Here is a 20336-nt window from a genome sequence, read left to right as displayed (position 1 = left end):
ATTTTCTTGTATTCTTGTTTTTTGTTTCTGAATAAAAATGTTCTGCTTTCAATCTCTCTTATCATGGAGCCCATTTAGTGCCTATTGAAATTCAAACATATTGTTGAAGGACCATTTCTCCAAAGAATACATGGATACTTGTATGTCCATGCATGTGAAACTCCAGTTATTTTAATTTATCAGCTTCAGCATACTTTTGTATAGAATCAGGGTGATTTTTCACAAGTTTTGTAAATGGCTGGTCACATATATCTTTAAAAAAAATTCTTCTTACTAAGATATAATAGTTCCATTTTATATCAAAGAAAAAGTTGTCCATGCTAAATATCAAGTTTTTAGTTTGCCAGGAATGGTTGTACTTATACTTATAAGTCCAGGAAAGTCAAAACTTTTTTTACAGCACTAAATACTTTTTTTTAAGTACATGTAGCAGTTAATGCCAAAGGAGTGAATTAAGACAGAAGATTGAAAGAGCAGCTAATGAACTCAGCAAGGTAACTTTATTTGTAAGGATTTTATATTATGAATCTACAAAAATGTAGCACATACGGTCCCCCTGTATTAAGGGTCTTTTAAAAATGATTTCTTTTAGATCATCATTTTTAACTCCAGCAATGAGTGTTCCAGCATGACTAGAATTGACAGAAGAGAAAAGCAGAAACGCATTATAATAAGATTTTGTCTTAGATGCTAGCAATTCTTCAGAATCATATATCAGTTTTGAATATTTTTAATATCCCACAGAACCAAAATGAATTTGATCTACAATATTTATACTGGATTCGGAAACTCATTAAGAATCCTTACAATCAAAGATACTTAGCGGGTTCTAGTAAACGATCAACCAAGCCTCTTTCTTTACTCCCCACTAAGATATCAACAGTAGTGAAGGAGAAACTTCCAGAGTACTGTGCAACAATATATTCAAGAAGTGGTGTTAATTAGATGTGGATACTTAAAAATAATAAGGAACTTTTGGACAATTTGAAATCACAAGATTTCCCCAAAATCAAATGCTTGAAAACTTATGACTTTTCAATTACTAGTAACTTTATACACTTCATTCACCATGATAAATTAAAGTCAAGGGTTTTTTTTTATATCATTGATAGCTGCTTTTTCAATAAAAACGGAACTCGTAAATTTACTTACCTTGTCTTTGGTCATTTGCAAAATTATTTTGTGAAAAACATTCTGATTCTACACACAAGTACTCTGAAGCTAACATCAAAAAATGCTTGAGTTTCTGATTGACAATATCTACAGTGTATGTGGTTTTTGGAGACCACAAACAGACAGACAGACAGAGAGACAGACATACTGACGGGTCTTCCAACAATCTATTGGAATTCCCATGGGTACCAATTGCGTGCCGTTATTAGCAGACCTATTTCTGTATTCATATGAAGCAGAATTTGTGCAAAATCTTATGCGTGAAAAGAAGAAAACACTTGCTGTGGCCATCATCTCGACATTTAGTTATATCGACGACTATTGTCGATCAACAATGGTAATTTCCATTCTTATGTCGATACGATATATCCTGGTGAGCTTGAGATAAAAAATTCCACAGAGTCTGAAACTTCTGTTTCATATTTGGATATTTTACCTGAAAAAGAAGTTAATGGTAATCTACCAACCAAGCTCTATGATAAACGTGTTGACTTTAACTTTTCTATCGTCAACTTCGCTTACTTATGCAGCAATATACCTTCATCTCCTGCATATGGAGTTTATATATCTAAGTTAACACTACTCCTGACACGAAGTAAATGCTTTTTAGCTCACCCGAGCTAAACGTAAAAAATTAATAAAGCATCCCTTTTTCGTATATTAAGTAAGTGTAAAAAGTCGGGAAAATGTTCAAGTACGAAGAAAATGTGTCAGGCGTTTGTTGACTGTCTTTGTTGAGTTCATTTATAATGAACTGAAACATGAATCAAAATAATTTTATAAACTTGCAAATTTTCACCGACATATCGAACAGTACACCGGGAGGGGGTCTTCTTTTGTTGTAGAAGTTTCTGATGACCTTCGGGCTGCATCGCTTAGCTGGAGACTTGATTTAAAAATCACCAGAAATCAGTCCAGTAATGAAAAAAATTACTGAAATATATGAAAGTGGTCCAAAACTATCCACCCCCATACTAGGGGGAGAATGACACTGTACTGAAATAGGCACTAAGGATGCTTCCATATTTCGGTGACTTATGGTTTTATTAGATTTTTTTTCTTATTAGATTATATTATATTTCTATGCAAAAGTTTAATCTCTTATTTTGGCCTATAGCCCTTTCACCGGGGTCAGTGTTAATTTTTATGTTTAGCTTAGGCAGAGACATATTATATGTCTCTGGCTTAGGTGAGCAAAATGCTTTTATTTCATGTCAGGAATAGTGTTAACAAAAAAAAAAAAAATGGAAAAGTCATAAATATTGCGTAGAAACTATCGAAACATAACGAATTAATTTTTTGATGGCTTTAAATTTTTGAATTGTATCTTTTCATCGTCTGACTTATCAAGTTTGCAATGTAGAGACAATTTTATTTAAAAAAAACTTCATTCTAACATTCGGAATAATTCTACAGATTAAATGTACATATATTTCTTTTTGAATTGTAACTTTCCATTGTCTGTCTTTTATTTATTTGGAACAGTTGGAAATCCCTTTATTTTTAAATTGGCACAAAAATTCTAACAGCTAGAATATTTCATAGGATTTATAAGATTATTTGCCAGGGGACATCATTATGCGTAGTACTGGAGTCCGTGCGGTTTCTGAGAGACGGGTGTAAAAGCGACGGTCTTCTTCTCTTCTTCCTCCTCTTCTTCCATGAAGCGGTAATCGTCTTTATTTCTGATGCAGCAGAACCAGACCATACAAATCAACGTCATCAGTACGGCGAACGTGGCGAAGCCGATACACAGACCGATGACCCCTAACCTGGCTGGAGGCACCGATTCGTCAAACGTCTGAAGAAAATCATTTGAATATCGATCAAACATGAAAGGAAAATTAAATTATAAAATAAAGACTATATACGCATCTTTTACAAAAAAATGGAATCTCATGTATATACCTTTCCATTAGCTCCGATCGCTTTTCCATCAGCGCTATACTCCACAAACCACCACGGTTTGGTGGTGGTCACTACCTGAGTTGTGGTGGTAGGAGCTGGTGTAGTGGTGGTAGTGGTTGTGGTGGTAGGAGCTGGTGTAGTGGTGGTAGTGGTTGTGGTGGTGGTGGTGGTGGTGGTGGTTGAAGGAACTGGTGTCGTGGTCGTAGTGGTTGTAGTGGTGGTGGTGGTGGTAGTGACAGGTGTAAAAGAGGCTATAAAATGTTTTTTTTAAACATTAGCACTGCTTCTTAAGATGCTCTGAGGCAAGTTTGGTTTAAATAATAGTGTAAGTTCGAGAATGTGAAAAGTTTATCCATTTTAACATCTTTCCATTTGAACGCAAAAAAAAACAAGTATTACATACTAATTCTAAAATTTCCTCGGATATAAAAATATCCAACTTTATAGACATGTGAAATATCTTACATATTCGAAAGTACATGTAATTCAAGAATCACATTTCATGGCAAACTGACCTTGACACAGAAAGTTGTAACTTGAGCCGCAGTTCCAGTCCGCCCATCTGAACACACCCCCTCCATCTGACGCCAGGCGGATACAGAAATCGCTGCCAGGGTTATTAGGTTCAGAGGACCTCCAGGGATAATTATTGTACCCGATTCCGTAGACACCGGAAGTAACCACCGTACCGTCTTCATATACGTACTGTCCTCCTGATAGCGATAAACCGAACCACACATCTCTAACTGACCTAGAAGAAAAAATGAACCAATGAATCCACAGTAACAAAAACGAATCCCATTTATCGTTAATCGACCTCGACAAAAACGAATCACGTATCGTTAAATGACCGAGACAAAACGAATTATGTATCGTTAACTGACCTAGAAAAAAAACCGAATCACGTATCGTCAACTGACCTAGACAAAAACGAATCAGGTATCGTCAAATGACCGAGACAAAACGAATCATGTATCGTTAACTGACCTAGACAAAAAAGAATCCCGGCCATTTATCGTTAATCGACCTAGACAAAAACAAATCACGTATCGTTAACTGACCTACAAAAACGAATCACGTATCGTCAACTGACCTAGACCAGCATATAGTATATATAGGTCCCTGCAGCTGCCTTGACAAGAGGGAATCCTATTTATCGTTAACCAACCTAGACCTACACAAAACGAATCATATATCGTTAATTGACCTAGACAAAAACGAATCACGTATCGTTAACTGACTTAAAAATAAAAATGAATCACATATCGTTAACTGACCTTGACAAAAAAGAATCACGTATTTGTTAAATGACCTAGACAAATCGAATCACGTATCGTTAATTGACATAGACACAAGAACGAATCACATGTCATAAACTTACCCAAGCAAGACGAAGCGAACTACACAGTACATAGTACATTTAGCTATGACTTTATATAAAGTTATGTGTTTGTGAAACGTATATTAAAATTATTTTTTAGGCTACAATGATCAGAATGAATGTATATAATCTGCTGAGAAGGACTGTACCCCGAGCTTTGTTGTACGTTGACGTATTGGATGGCCGCTTCGTTAATTTCCGCCGATTTTAGTGAGGCCAGCTTCATCCCCATCCCTTCACACGTGGATTTGGCAGATGTCCATCCACGAGTGGACCCAGGATTAAGGTAGAAACCTGTTAAATAAAACAAATTGTAAAGCAGAAAAGAGATTTTTTTTCTATTTATGCGCAATAAAATTTGGCAATTAAGAACTGAAATCTTAGTTCGATTCTTAACAAATTGAGCGATTTACAAAATTGTTTGAACAATTTGAAAAAAATCATTTTGACCATTTGCATTATCATTTTATTTACTACAATATCATTTTCTGAACTCCTAAGAAAATTGTCATTTTAGATAATGTTTGAGTCATTTGTATGATTTAATATAGGATTTAAAGCGTTTATGCATTTTAAAGGCTTTCGATCTGGTTGAATCCGCGTTACTTAGAAGAGTAGGTTAGTTTAAGATCTCCAAAATAGCTCAGAGTTTTTTTGTTTTTTTGTTTTTTTTCAAATCTCAGTATTTTATATCCCGACGATATACAATATTTTGAATTGCAAAATGGGTTTTTTAATTCAAACATTAATTTTAGCACTGTATTAATTATATTTTAAATGAGAGAAATGATTTTTCCCTACCGTGGCATTACAGAAGTACATGATACTACAATGGTTGTAAAATTAATTTTTAATTTTGTACGTGGGTTAAATCTTAAATCGTCCATATGGTATTTGTGAAAATGAATAATGTTCTGTTCAAGTCCTCACAAACACACCTTCACACAAGAAATCCTCAGTTGACGCACAGTCATGGTGTATCCAGCGTAATGACTCGTCCCATTCCATTATGACGCAAGCTTTGGTGACGTCATCTACTGGTGTGGAAGCGTCTTTCCAAGGGGGGTTGTTGTATGAGCCCCAGGAGAGAGTAGTTCCGTCTATCCATTTATACACCATTCCTGTCTGTGACGTATCCCTCTCTAAACCTATCCATACATTTTTGTCTTTTCTGCGCAAAGCATAGCATGTGAAGATTTGAGAACATACTGACTATTTTGAATGATTCACTTTAGAATTTGATAAATGAATTTATACAACAATAGTTGGCAGAGCGTAAGTAATTATAAATCTGAAAAAAGGACAAAATATTTAGCGTATTTGCTTTGTTGAGAACATATTTGCATCGATTTAACTGATATATTATAATTAATGTTTAATTATTCTTTTAAAAACTGTCCATTATTTTGAATCTATCGTACTAAATGTCATACAATGAGAATTAAGACAAATTCAATGGAAAGGCCTATTGTATTTTAACTACCTACCCCATAGAGAGATGTATGTGTTAAGCAAGGCCTATTGTACTTTAACTATACATACATACCCCGGGGAGAGTTGTACGTGTTAAGCAAACTATACATACATACCCCCAGAGAGAGTACAACGTGATAAGCAAGGCCTATTGTATTGAGACTATACATACATACCCCAGACAGAGTTGTACGTGTTACGTGAGGTCTATTGTATTTTAACTATACACACATACCCCACCAGGCTGAAGCTAGCAGCCAATAGGAGCAGCCATTAATCCCGTAGAAGCTAGCAGCCAATAAGGAAATTCATCAAAGAACTGAGAGTACTGAGAGGCAGTACTGTTTTTAATATTTTATTTTAGAAAATTAAGGGTATATGATTGGATAATTAATGCGAAAATTAATTACATAATAAATCAGACACTCGGAGGCAGTACGGCTCACCTGAAGAAAAAATGTGCTTTCTTGAAACTGAAAAAAATAGAAATAAATTACGCAATCATCTTAGTTCACTTGATCAAACAAGCACTAAGAATTGGTTAACTACTTCAAGAAGAATACCTTTTCAACTCTTTCAGGGACCTCAAGAATATGACAGGGCCAATAAGCTAACCTGAAAATTGGTTACTCTATCGATTGTAAACTAAATATTACACAAGTGTAAACTACGTTGAAGTATGTTTCGAACATTATTACCCGGGCAACTTTAAGGGTCTATAAGACTATTAATAACCGTTATCAGTAATAAGAGGTGGTGGTGGTGCCACCAAGTGGTTCCAAGGGCATTTTTAATATTACAGGCAGGTATTATACCCATGATTTATAAAGTGCCCACCATATCGTAACTAGGGCAAGGTTGAAGGACCCCAGGGCTTTTGTTTAGTGCTATCAGAACGGGACTGTAGTGGTACCACCAGGTGGTGCTAAGTGCGTAGAGTATATTTCAAGCAATTAATTGTCATCAATTATTGGCCACTTGAACAAATTAATCACTGGAGATGGAGGATCATTTGTCAACCTTACAAAGGGTCCCAGGGACATTACATTATATAACATTATATCGAGAAAAAAACCCATTACAGAACAGCTATTCTTTGAAGTATCCACCAAATGATTACTGGGGCAAGGTAGAGGGGTCCTAGGGCTATCATTTCCCACCTTCAAAATGAGGCTGTAGTGGCACCACCAAGTGAAGCCAAGTGCGTTGGGCATATTTCAAGCATTCATTTGTCCTCCATTTCTGGGAACTTGAACCATCTTTCACTGGGGATAGGTTAAGGGTCTTAGGGGGTATCCCCTGTCAAAGTTTCAAAGGGCCCCAGGGGCTGGGAAAGGTCGGTTAGCTAACCTGAACTTTGATGTTTTTCATCATTGTATATTGTGAAGCGAGAAAAGGCCAGCTATTATACGCCTTATCTTTGAAGTGTTCATCAAATGACTATTGGGGCAAGGTAGAGGGGTCCTAGGGCTATCATTTCACACCTTCAAAATGGGGCTGTAGTGGCACCACTTGGTGGTTCCAAGTGCGTGGGGCATATTTCAAGCATTCATTTGTCCTCCATTTCTGGGAACCTGAACCATCTTTCACTGGGGATGGGTTAAGGGTCTTAGGGGGTATCCCCTGTCAAAGTTTCAAAGGGCCCCAGGGGCTGGGAAAGGCCGCTTAGATAACCTGGACTTTGATGTTTTTTCATCATTGTATATTTTGAAACGAGGAAAGGCCAGCTATTATACGCCTTATCTTTGAAGTGTTCATCAAATGACTATTGGGGCAAGGTAGAGGGGTCCTAGGGCTATCATTTCCCACCTTCAAAATGGGGCTGTAGTGGCACCACTTGGTGGTGCCAAGTGCGTGGGGCATATTTCAAGCATTCATTTGTCCTCCATTTCTGGGAACCTGAACCATCTTTCACTAGGGATGGGTTAAGGGTCTTAGGGGTATCCCCTGTCAAAGTTTCAAAGGGCCCCAGGGGCTGGGAAAGGCCGGTTAGCTAACCTGAACTTTGATGTTTTTTCATCATTGTATATTGTGAAACGAGAAAAGGCCAGCTAATATACGCCTTATCTTTGAAGTGTTCATCAAATGGCTATTGGGGCAAGGTAGAGGGGTCCTAGAGCTATTATTTCCCACCTTCAAAATGGGGCTGTAGTGGCACCACTTGGTGGTGCCAAGTGCGTGGGGCATATTTCAAGCATTCATTTGTCCTCCATTTCTTGGAACCTGAACCATCTTTCATTGGGGATGGGTTAAGGGTCTTAGGGGGTATCCCCTGTCAAAGTTTCAAAGGGCCCCAGAGGCTGGGAAAGGCCGGTTAGCTAACCTGAACTTTGATGTTTTTTCATCATTGTATATTGTGAAGCGGGAAAAGGCCAGCTATTATACGCCTTATCTTTGAAGTGTTCATCAAATGACTATTGGGGCAAGGTGGAGGGTTCCTAGGGCTATCATTTCCCACCTTCAAAATGGGGCTGTAGTGGCACCACTTGGTGGTGCCAAGTGCGTGGGGCATATTTCAAGCATTCATTTGTCCTCCATTTCTGGGAACTTGAACCATCTTTCATTGGGGATGGGTTAAGGGTCTTAGGGGTATCCCCTGTCAACGTTTCAAAGGGCCCCAGAGGCTGGGAAAGGCCGGTAAGCTAACCTGAACTTTGATGCTTTTTCATCATTGTATATTGTGAAATGAGAAAAGGCCAGCTATTGTACGCCTTAACTTTGAAGTGTTCATCACATGACTATTGGGGCAAGGTAGAGGGGTCCTAGGGCTATCATTTCCCACCTTCAAAATGGGGCTGTAGTGGTACCACTTGGTGGTTCCAAGTGCGTGGGGCATATTTCAAGCATTCATTTGTCCTCCATTTCTGGGAACTTGAACCATCTTTCATTGGGGATGGGTTAAGGGTCTTAGGGGGTATCCCCTGTCAAAGTTTCAAAGGGCCCCAGAGGCTGGGAAAGGCCGGTTAGCTAACCTGAACTTTGATGTTTTTTCATCATTGTATATTGTGAAACGAGAAAAGGCCAGCTATTATACGCCTTATCTTTGAAGTGTTCATCAAATGACTATTGGGGCAAGGTAGAGGGCTCCTTGGGCTATCATTTCCCACCTTCAAAATGGGGCTGTAGTGGCACCACTTGGTGGTGCCAAGTGTGTGGGGCATATTTTCAGCATTCATTTGTCTTGCTTTATTGGGCACCTAAACCAACTATCACTGAGGACAGGTTAAGGGTCCTAGGGATATCTCCTGTCAACGTTTCAAAATGTCCCAGGGGCTGGGATAAGTTGGTTAGCTAACCTGAACTTTGAGGTTTTTCATCATTGTATATTGTGAAACGGGAAAGGTCAGCTATTATAGGCTGATGCTTATCTAATGTCACCTATATTTTCAACATTATCTGTGAAACTGAACGCGACATTTGTCGCAAATTTGTAAACATTTGTAGACATGGCAGTTCTATTGTATCCTAGCCTTTCATTTATTAACTCGATCGTTCAAAGTTGAAACCAATGGAAATAATTTTTTTAACAGAAAATTTGCAATTTTATTATAAAGCAATCGTGTTTCTAAAAACTATTTAGAACGGATTACTGTCTTGTTCAACCAGGAAGTTGGAACTCTTGACGTAGTGTCTAGAATGTATGCCTTTCAAGGAAAGAGTTGTGAGTTCGATATCGGTTGGGTGCATTTTAATTTTTTTTTTAATTATGCCCCTGGAAACGAAGTTTCGGGGGCATAAAGTTTTTGTCGTGTCCGTCTGACTGTCTTTCTGTCTCTCTGTTTGTCTGTTTGTCCGCAAAAACTTTATCCTTATTCATAACTTTTGATTTAGTAGAGCTATGACATTCATATTTTACATGTGTATTTCTAGAGAGAAGACCTTTTGTGTACCACCATATTTGACCTTTTGACCTTGATCTTGAGGTTTGACCCACTTTTACACAAAAATTTTGAATATTTACTTTGGCCATATCTTTTGAATAGTATCTACCAGGACATTTATACTTCATGTATAATTTTTTTGTGGCACGGCCTTTCATTGGATACCTCAAACCTTGACTTTTTGAGCTTGACCTTCGAGATTTACGTACTTATAAAAAAAACTTTAAGCTTGGCTATAACTTTTGAACAGAAAGTGCTAGGGCTTTCAAACTTCACAAATGTAATTCTTGTGAAAGGACACTTCATTGGATACCAAGAACCTTGACCCTTTGACCTTGACCTTGGAGTTTGACCTACTTTAAAAATACAACTTTGACCATAATTTTTGAAGGGTTAGTAATAGACTTTTATACTTCACATATTTTATTCTTGTAAAAAGACCTCTCATTTGTTACCAAAAACCTTGACATTTTGACCTTGACCTTAGAGTTAGACCCATTTTTACACAAAAATTGCATATTTTTACTTTTAGCCCTCAGTTTGGTAGATACTAGGAATTTAATTTTTCAAATATAACTTCTTTTTGGCAAGACCTTTCATTAAAACCAAGAATTTTGACCTTGACCTTTGAGATTTCTGGACTTATGAAAAAACGTCAACCTTGGAAATAAATTTCGAAGAGGAAGGGCTAGGGTTTTCAACCTTCACATATGTAATTCTTGTTACAAGATCTTTTATTCAATACCAATAACCTTCTGACCTTGATCTAGGAGTTTAACGTACATAAAAATCTTTTTAACCTTATAACTTTTGAATGGTTAGGGCTAGGGCTTCCATCCTTCGAATATGGAAAGACCTTTCATTGGATACCAATAAACTTGACCTTATGACCTTGATCTTGAAGATTTTTGTACTTATGAAAAAACTTAAGCCTGACCATAACTTTGGAACAAATGGAGATCGGGCTTTCATGTTTGCAATTGTATTTCCAGTTAGAAGGCACTACTTTAAGTACCAATATACATGTATTAACTTTTTTTTTTATCTCAGAAAAGTTTAATCTTCACTATGTTGCCATACGGGGGCATCAGTGTTTCATAATCACATTTTTTTGCACTTTAATGTTAGATATTTGCATATGTATACATTTTATTTATACAGTAAAACTCGGTTATAGCGAAGTCCTTGTGAAATAACTTTAACCTTGGCTAAAACTTTTGAAAAGTAAGTGCTAGGGTTTTCATACTTCACATATGTAATCCTTATGACAAGCCCTTTTATTGGATATCAAGTCGTTTGACCCTTTGACATTGGAGTTCGACCTACTTTTTACAAACTTTAACCTTGGTCATAACTTTTGAACGGTAAGGACCAACGCATTCATACTTCCCAAATGTAATATTTGAGACATGGTCTTGTTCAGAAACCAATAACCATGACCTTTTGACCTTGACCACGGTGTTTGTCTCACCTTTAAAAACATACCCTCCCGCTTTTAAGTGTGTGGGTTGGTAGGGTGGAGGTGGGGTATAATGGGGCACGATATACTTGAGTATGACCCAAAGGAAAGCACTAGCTCCAATTATAGGAACCTCTTTGTAGTGACATTATCAAAGCAAAGATTTGCTATTGATAACTGTAATTAACAAGAGGTTCTGTGAGCAATGAGTTCGTTAAATGATACCCCCGCCTCCCATAAAAATATAGTGGCAAAGTCAATGCTTTGCCATGGGAAACCCAAAATATATGTAGGATCACAGAGTTAAACAAGATGTTTTTGTGAGACACTGATACCCCTGTATGGCAACATAGCAAAAATTAAACTTTTCTTAAGTGCAAATTTAATATATTTGTACTAAAAGAACGGTATTCTCACTAAAAATACAATTGTAAAACATTAAAGTAGGCCAAGATTAAAGTTTTTCACAAGAAGGGAATACTTCAAGGTCAAGGTCATTGATATCCAATGAAAGGTCTTGCCACAAAAATACATATGTAAATTATGAAAGCTTTAGACCTTACCTTTTAGATGTTATGGCGAAGGTTAAAGATGTTAAAAAGTAGGTCAAACTCGAAAGTCAAAGGTCTTGCTATCAAATGAAAGGTCCTGTCATAAGGATTAAATATGTAAAGTATGAAAGCACTTGGCCTAACCCTTTAAAAGTAATGGTTAAGGTTTACTTTTTAAAAGTAGGTCAAACTGCAAGGTCAAAGGGTCAAAGTTCATAGTATCCAATGAAGGATAACATAAGTGAAGTATGATATCACTAGCCCTTAGTCTTCAAAAGTCTTGTGACCTTAACTGTGACCTATATGCTAAAAATATTTTTTTCTGCAAACTTTTACATTCGCCATACATTTTAACCATAAAAGATAGAGACTTCATATTTGGTATGCATACACCACTGGTTAAGCTCTTTTTAATGCCATCGCCATCAATGACCTTGTGACCTTGACTGTGACCTACAGTGTATACGCTAAATACAGTTTTTTGTCGGCAATTTAACCTTCGCCATAACTTTTGAACGAAGAAAGATAGAGACAATATTTGGAATATATACTTCACTAATGAAGCACATTCACATGCCACCAAGGCCAATGACCTTGTGACCTTGACTGTGTCCTATATACTAAAAATAACTCATTTGGAACCATGAGAGATAAAAACTTCATATTTAGTATGCATGCTTCACTATTCAAGTTCTTTGTGACCTTGAACGTGACCTATATACTATAGATATGGGTTTTTTTAAACATTGTTGCCGCCGGGCGCATAGTGTTTTGAAAAAACGCATCTGTTCATATTAAAGTATAAAAATTCCATGGTCAAGTTCCAAAGGTCAAGGTAACTAGTATCCAATGTAAGGTCTTGTCACATAGAATACATACTGAGAATGTAAATGATGTAAGTTTTGGCCTTTACCGTTCAAAAGGTATTGACAAGGCTAAAAAAAATTAAAAGTAGGTCAAACTCTAAGGTCAAAAGGTCAAATTTGGTGGTTCAAAAAGAAAAGTCTTACACGGAGTACACAGTCACGTTAAATATGAAAGTCATAGCCCCATTAAATCAAAAGTTAAGGACAAGATTAAAGTTTTCACAGCCAAACATACGAGATGGACGGACGGACACGACAAAAACTATATACCGCAAAACTTAGTTTAAGGGGGCATAATGAGGTGCAAACTGGCAATATATAATAAAGATTCTGTGATGCACTCATATTTTTAACATCGAAACTTTGCACTTTTTAGTGGTAAATCAGATTTTTCAAACGTTAAACTTATGATGTGAATTTGTAAATAATATTACCGGTATATAATATAAAATGTATACATATGCAAATATTTTCCATTCAAGTGAAAAAAATCTTATGCAAAAATAAAAGAGAATACTAGTAATAATTGTTTATAATATTTAATATAATATATATACAAAAGCAAATGTTTCCCATTAAAATAAAAAAAATCTTATGCATAAAACAAAAAGAAAATACTGGTAATCTTATTGTTCCTGTGGCCTTTTCAACTTTAAAAGATCATTTGGGTTGAAGAAATAAGAAAAATAAAAAAAAAATTAAAATGCACCCAGCCGGTATCGAACTCACGACTCTTTGCTTGTAAGGGATATGTTCTAAACACTACGTCAAGAGTTCCAACTTCCTGGTTGAACAAGACAGTAATCCGTACTAAATAGTTTTGAGAAATACGATTGGTGTATAATAAAATTGCAGATCTTCTCCAAAAACAAATTATTTCGATTGGTTTCAACTTTGATCAAATCGAGTTAATAATTGAAAGCCTAGGATACAATAGAACTGCCGTGTCTATACTTTGTTTACAAATTTGCGACAAATGTCGCGTTCAGTTTGACAGATTATGTTGAAGTTATAAGTGACATTAGATATGCATAAGCCTATACATAATAGCTGCCTTTTCCCGTTTCCAAATGAACAATATGCTGGAAATATGCCCCACGCACTTGGCACCACTTGGTGGTGCCACTACAGCCCCATTCTGAAAGTGGCAAATGATAGCCCTAGGGCCCCTCTACCTTGCCCCAATAATCATTTGATGAACACTTCAAGGATAAGGCGTATAATAGCTGCCCTTTTCCTGTTTCCCAATGTACAATGATGAAAAACATCAAAGTTCAGGTTAGCTAACTGGACCCTTCCAACCCCTAGGACCCTGTAGAAATCTGTCAAGGGATACCCCCTAAGGCCCTCTACCCATCCCCAGTGTTAGTTTGTTTAGGAGGTCGACAATGAATAAGATATGAATGCTGGAAAAAGGCCCCACGCCCTTGGCACCACTTGGTGGTGCCACTACAGCCCCATTCTGAAAGTGGCAAATGATAGCCCTAGGGCCCCTCTACCTTGCCCCAATAATCATTTGATGAACACTTCAAGGATAAGGCGTATAATAGCTGCCCTTTTCCTGTTTCCCAATGTACAATGATGAAAAACATCAAAGTTCAGGTTAGCTAACTGGACCCTTCCAGCCCCCAGGACCCTGCAGAAATCTGTCAAGGGATACCCCCTAAGGCCCTCTACCCATCCCCAGTGTTAGTTTGTTCAGGAGGTCGACAATGAATAAGATATGAGTGCTGGAAATAGCCCCCACGCACTTGGCACCACTTGGTGGTGCCACTACAGCCCCATTCTGAAAGTGGCAAATGATAGCCCTAGGGCCCCTCTACCTTGCCCCAATAATCATTTGATGAACACTTCAAGGATAAGGCGTATAATAGCTGCCCTTTTCCTGTTTCCCAATGTACAATGATGAAAAACATCAAAGTTCAGGTTAGCTAACTGGACCCTTCCAACCCCTAGGACCCTGTAGAAATCTGTCAAGGGATACCCCCTAAGGCCCTCTACCCATCCCCAGTGTTAGTTTGTTTAGGAGGTCGACAATGAATAAGATATGAATGCTGGAAAAAGGCCCCACGCCCTTGGCACCACTTGGTGGTGCCACTACAGCCCCATTCTGAAAGTGGCAAATGATAGCCCTAGGGCCCCTCTACCTTGCCCCAATAATCATTTGATGAACACTTCAAGGATAAGGCGTATAATAGCTGCCCTTTTCCTGTTTCCCAATGTACAATGATGAAAAACATCAAAGTTCAGGTTAGCTAACTGGACCCTTCCAACCCCTAGGACCCTGTAGAAATCTGTCAAGGGATACCCCCTAAGGCCCTCTACCCATCCCCAGTGTTAGTTTGTTTAGGAGGTCGACAATGAATAAGATATGAATGCTGGAAAAAGGCCCCACGCCCTTGGCACCACTTGGTGGTGCCACTACAGCCCCATTCTGAAAGTGGCAAATGATAGCCCTAGGGCCCCTCTACCTTGCCCCAATAATCATTTGATGAACACTTCAAGGATAAGGCGTATAATAGCTGCCCTTTTCCTGTTTCCCAATGTACAATGATGAAAAACATCAAAGTTCAGGTTAGCTAACTGGACCCTTCCAACCCCTAGGACCCTGTAGAAATCTGTCAAGGGATACCCCCTAAGGCCCTCTACCCATCCCCAGTGTTAGTTTGTTTAGGAGGTCGACAATGAATAAGATATGAATGCTGGAAAAAGGCCCCACGCCCTTGGCACCACTTGGTGGTGCCACTACAGCCCCATTCTGAAAGTGGCAAATGATAGCCCTAGGGCCCCTCTACCTTGCCCCAATAATCATTTGATGAACACTTCAAGGATAAGGCGTATAATAGCTGCCCTTTTCCTGTTTCCCAATGTACAATGATGAAAAACATCAAAGTTCAGGTTAGCTAACTGGACCCTTCCAGCCCCTTGGACCCTGTAGAAATCTGTCAAGGGATACCCCCTAAGGCCCTCTACCCATCCCCAGTGTTAGTTTGTTTAGGAGGTCGACAATGAATAAGATATGAATGCTGGAAAAAGGCCCCACGCCCTTGGCACCACTTGGTGGTGCCACTACAGCCCCATTCTGAAAGTGGCAAATGATAGCCCTAGGGCCCCTCTACCTTGCCCCAATAATCATTTGATGAACACTTCAAGGATAAGGCGTATAATAGCTGCCCTTTTCCTGTTTCCCAATGTACAATGATGAAAAACATCAAAGTTCAGGTTAGCTAACTGGACCCTTCCAACCCCTAGGACCCTGTAGAAATCTGTCAAGGGATACCCCCTAAGGCCCTCTACCCATCCCCAGTGTTAGTTTGTTTAGGAGGTCGACAATGAATAAGATATGAATGCTGGAAAAAGGCCCCACGCCCTTGGCACCACTTGGTGGTGCCACTACAGCCCCATTCTGAAAGTGGCAAATGATAGCCCTAGGGCCCCTCTACCTTGCCCCAATAATCATTTGATGAACACTTCAAGGATAAGGCGTATAATAGCTGCCCTTTTCCTGTTTCCCAATGTACAATGATGAAAAACATCAAAGTTCAGGTTAGCTAACTGGACCCTTCCAGCCCCTAGGACCCTGTAGAAATCTGTCAAGGGATACCCCCTAAGGCCCTCAACCCATCCCCAGTGTTAGTTTGTTTAGGAGGTCGACAATGAATAAGATATGAATGCTGGAAAAAGGCCCCACGCCCTTGGCACCACTTGGTGGTGCCACTACAGCCCCATTCTGAAAGTGGCAAATGATAGCCCTAGGGCCCCTCTACCTTGCCCCAATAATCATTTGATGAACACTTCAAGGATAAGGCGTATAATAGCTGCCCTTTTCCTGTTTCCCAATGTACAATGATGAAAAACATCAAAGTTCAGGTTAGCTAACTGGACCCTTCCAGCCCCTAGGACCCTGTAGAAATCTGTCAAGGGATACCCCCTAAGGCCCTCTACCCATCCCCAGTGTTAGTTTGTTTAGGAGGTCGACAATGAATAAGATATGAATGCTGGAAAAAGGCCCCACGCCCTTGGCACCACTTGGTGGTGCCACTACAGCCCCATTCTGAAAGTGGCAAATGATAGCCCTAGGGCCCCTCTACCTTGCCCCAATAATCATTTGATGAACACTTCAAGGATAAGGCGTATAATAGCTGCCCTTTTCCTGTTTCCCAATGTACAATGATGAAAAACATCAAAGTTCAGGTTAGCTAACTGGACCCTTCCAGCCCCTTGGACCCTGTAGAAATCTGTCAAGGGATACCCCCTAAGGCCCTCTACCCATCCCCAGTGTTAGTTTGTTTAGGAGGTCGACAATGAATAAGATATGAATGCTGGAAAAAGGCCCCACGCCCTTGGCACCACTTGGTGGTGCCACTACAGCCCCATTCTGAAAGTGGCAAATGATAGCCCTAGGGCCCCTCTACCTTGCCCCAATAATCATTTGATGAACACTTCAAGGATAAGGCGTATAATAGCTGCCCTTTTCCTGTTTCCCAATGTACAATGATGAAAAACATCAAAGTTCAGGTTAGCTAACTGGACCCTTCCAACCCCTAGGACCCTGTAGAAATCTGTCAAGGGATACCCCCTAAGGCCCTCTACCCATCCCCAGTGTTAGTTTGTTTAGGAGGTCGACAATGAATAAGATATGAATGCTGGAAAAAGGCCCCACGCCCTTGGCACCACTTGGTGGTGCCACTACAGCCCCATTCTGAAAGTGGCAAATGATAGCCCTAGGGCCCCTCTACCTTGCCCCAATAATCATTTGATGAACACTTCAAGGATAAGGCGTATAATAGCTGCCCTTTTCCTGTTTCCCAATGTACAATGATGAAAAACATCAAAGTTCAGGTTAGCTAACTGGACCCTTCCAGCCCCTTGGACCCTGTAGAAATCTGTCAAGGGATACCCCCTAAGGCCCTCTACCCATCCCCAGTGTTAGTTTGTTTAGGAGGTCGACAATGAATAAGATATGAATGCTGGAAAAAGGCCCCACGCCCTTGGCACCACTTGGTGGTGCCACTACAGCCCCATTCTGAAAGTGGCAAATGATAGCCCTAGGGCCCCTCTACCTTGCCCCAATAATCATTTGATGAACACTTCAAGGATAAGGCGTATAATAGCTGCCCTTTTCCTGTTTCCCAATGTACAATGATGAAAAACATCAAAGTTCAGGTTAGCTAACTGGACCCTTCCAACCCCTAGGACCCTGTAGAAATCTGTCAAGGGATACCCCCTAAGGCCCTCTACCCATCCCCAGTGTTAGTTTGTTTAGGAGGTCGACAATGAATAAGATATGAATGCTGGAAAAAGGCCCCACGCCCTTGGCACCACTTGGTGGTGCCACTACAGCCCCATTCTGAAAGTGGCAAATGATAGCCCTAGGGCCCCTCTACCTTGCCCCAATAATCATTTGATGAACACTTCAAGGATAAGGCGTATAATAGCTGCCCTTTTCCTGTTTCCCAATGTACAATGATGAAAAACATCAAAGTTCAGGTTAGCTAACTGGACCCTTCCAGCCCCTAGGACCCTGTAGAAATCTGTCAAGGGATACCCCCTAAGGCCCTCTACCCATCCCCAGTGTTAGTTTGTTTAGGAGGTCGACAATGAATAAGATATGAATGCTGGAAAAAGGCCCCACGCACTTGGCACCACTTGGTGGTGCCACTACAGCCCCATTCTGAAAGTGGCAAATGATAGCCCTAGGGCCCCTCTACCTTGCCCCAATAATCATTTGATGAACACTTCAAGGATAAGGCGTATAATATCTGATCTTTAATGGCGTTTTTGGGATAAAATGCAAAAACTCCAAAGTTCAGCGTAGATAACTGGCCCTTTCCCGCCCCTAGGATCTTTGGAACGTTGACAAGGGATTCTCCCTAAGACCCTTAACTTAATCACTAATAATTGATGATGAATGATTGCTTGAAATATGACCAATGCACTTGGCACCACCTGGTGGTACCACTAAAGCCCCTTTTGATAGCAGGAAATAATATTCCTTGGGCCGTTCTATCTGGCCCTAGTAATGTTGATCACTTTATAAATCATGGGTATAAAACCTGCTTGTAATATCAAAAATTGCTTTTGGAGCCACTTGGTGGCACCACCACCACTTATTACTGATAGTGGTAATTTACAGTCTTAAAGATTCATTAAGTTGTCCCTGTAATAATGTTCGAAACATACTTCAACCTAGTTTACACTTGTGCCATATTTCTGTTTACAATCGTTATATATTAATCAAATTTCAGGTTAGCTTATTGGCCCTGTCATAATCTTGAGGTCCCTGAAAGAGTTGAAAAGGGATTCTTACTGAAGGAGTTATCCATTTCCTGGTGCTTGTTTGTTCAATTGGATAAGAATTATAAAGTAATGTATTTCTTATTTTTCGGTTTTAAAAAAGGAAAAAAAAATGTTCAGGTGAGCCTTACTGCCTCTGAGTATCTGATTTATTATGTAATTAATTGCTGCATTAATTTTCTAATCATTAACCATTAATGATCTAAAATAACGCATTAAAAACAGTACTACGTCTGAGTACTCTCAGTTCTTTGATGAATTTCCTTATTGGCTGCTAGCTTTTACGCGCTTAGTGGCTGCTGTTATTGGCTGCTAGCTTCAGCCTGGTACATACCCCACACAGAGTTTTGTGCGTTGAGAAAGGCCTATTAAATTTTAACTACATATACGTACCCCACAGTTAGAGCGTTGTATAATTATGTGTTTTAACTATACACACCCCCAGAGAGAGTCGTACGTGTTATATACGTACCCATAGAGAGAGTCGTACGTGTTAAGGAAGGCCTATTGTATTTTGTTTATACGTACCCCCAGAGAGAGTCGTACGTGTTAAGGAAGGCTTTGCCCGCCTCCCACTCGGACTGTGTGTCAAACACGGCTAGCCTCATCCCAAGGGACTCACACTCGGCCTTGGCCTGGGCCACAGTTTTGGCTGTACTTTTACCATAATAAAATCCTGTTAAAACAACAGTTTCTTGATCACCAATACAAATAGTCAAATGGACAGCTTTTATCAAGAACCGAATTGAACATTGTAAAATCAATTAAAGTTATATCAATTTTGTTGTATAATGCTGAACAAAGTTGATGAAAAATCTACTTGACACATATTCTTGTAGAGCTTATGTCTCCCAGTTAGTTTGTTACACAGGAGCATACTCTACGTAAAAATCTCTAAAACGACACAAGTTTTTGCAAACAGGTTGATGAAACAAGGATAACAATTGTCACCAATCTCCTTTTTTAAAAGTCATAAATTTGCAAGTTATTTGCACATGGTTGATAAAATGACCATATCAGCAAATACAATTTGAAGTTGAATGCTGGTCGACGTTTTTGATGCATTATTCAAGCTTTGTATTGTTTACAGATTTTCCTATTTATCTGATCATGACAAGGAACCCACGGCAAGTGTTCTGCAGGAGACCCTAACTCCTCCATGGCATCATCTGATCCCATCTCTGATGTGTCTGGGGTCCGTATTTGATCTTCTTCAGCTTTGTATCGTTTTAAAAGACTTTTGAACTTAAATGCTATATTCGTCATGCATCACCATATCGATTCAAAATCTTTCTTTAATGAAATATTCTAGTATGGAGATAACGAACAGTATTTAAGCTATACTGC

At 39.1% G+C, this 20336-nt stretch overlaps 1 protein-coding gene across 2 annotated transcripts; it reads right to left on the bottom strand.

Moving 5' to 3' along the window:
• Positions 1-2568: 2568 nt before the first annotated feature.
• On the bottom strand, positions 2569-19445 carry LOC134270202 (macrophage mannose receptor 1-like). 2 transcript variants are annotated; one of them, XM_062752389.1, is made up of 6 exons: positions 19429-19445; positions 5401-5633; positions 4612-4756; positions 3597-3832; positions 3082-3332; positions 2569-2974 (listed from the first exon to the last, which is right to left on the bottom strand). In XM_062752389.1, exons 2-6 carry the CDS (start codon positions 5579-5581, stop codon positions 2750-2752), a joined length of 1038 nt encoding a protein of 345 aa, XP_062608373.1. In that variant the 5' UTR covers positions 5582-5633; positions 19429-19445; the 3' UTR covers positions 2569-2749. The 2 variants fall into 2 exon arrangements, with proteins under 2 accessions (XP_062608373.1, XP_062608374.1); XM_062752390.1 differs by lacking the exon at positions 19429-19445 and adding an exon at positions 6052-6058.
• Between the last annotated feature and the right edge of the window lie 891 nt (positions 19446-20336).

The sequence above is a fragment of the Saccostrea cucullata genome, unplaced genomic scaffold (assembly GCF_032062105.1).
Source record: "Saccostrea cucullata isolate Sc308-1 unplaced genomic scaffold, CSIRO_AGI_Scuc_v1 ctg49, whole genome shotgun sequence".
Taxonomy (NCBI): domain Eukaryota; kingdom Metazoa; phylum Mollusca; class Bivalvia; order Ostreida; family Ostreidae; genus Saccostrea; species Saccostrea cuccullata.
This window is presented reverse-complemented; position numbering and strand designations above follow the sequence as displayed.

Coding starts and splice junctions, on each gene's coding strand:
- LOC134270202 (XM_062752389.1), bottom strand. CDS start 5,581: ATGGTGTATAAATGGATAGACGGAACTACTCTCTCCTGGGGCTCATAC. Junction 3,833..4,611: donor AACGTACAACAAAGCTCGGG/GTACAGTCCTTC, acceptor TTTTTCTTCTAG/GTCAGTTAGAGATGTGTGGT. Junction 3,333..3,596: donor TTACAACTTTCTGTGTCAAG/GTCAGTTTGCCA, acceptor AACATTTTATAG/CCTCTTTTACACCTGTCACT.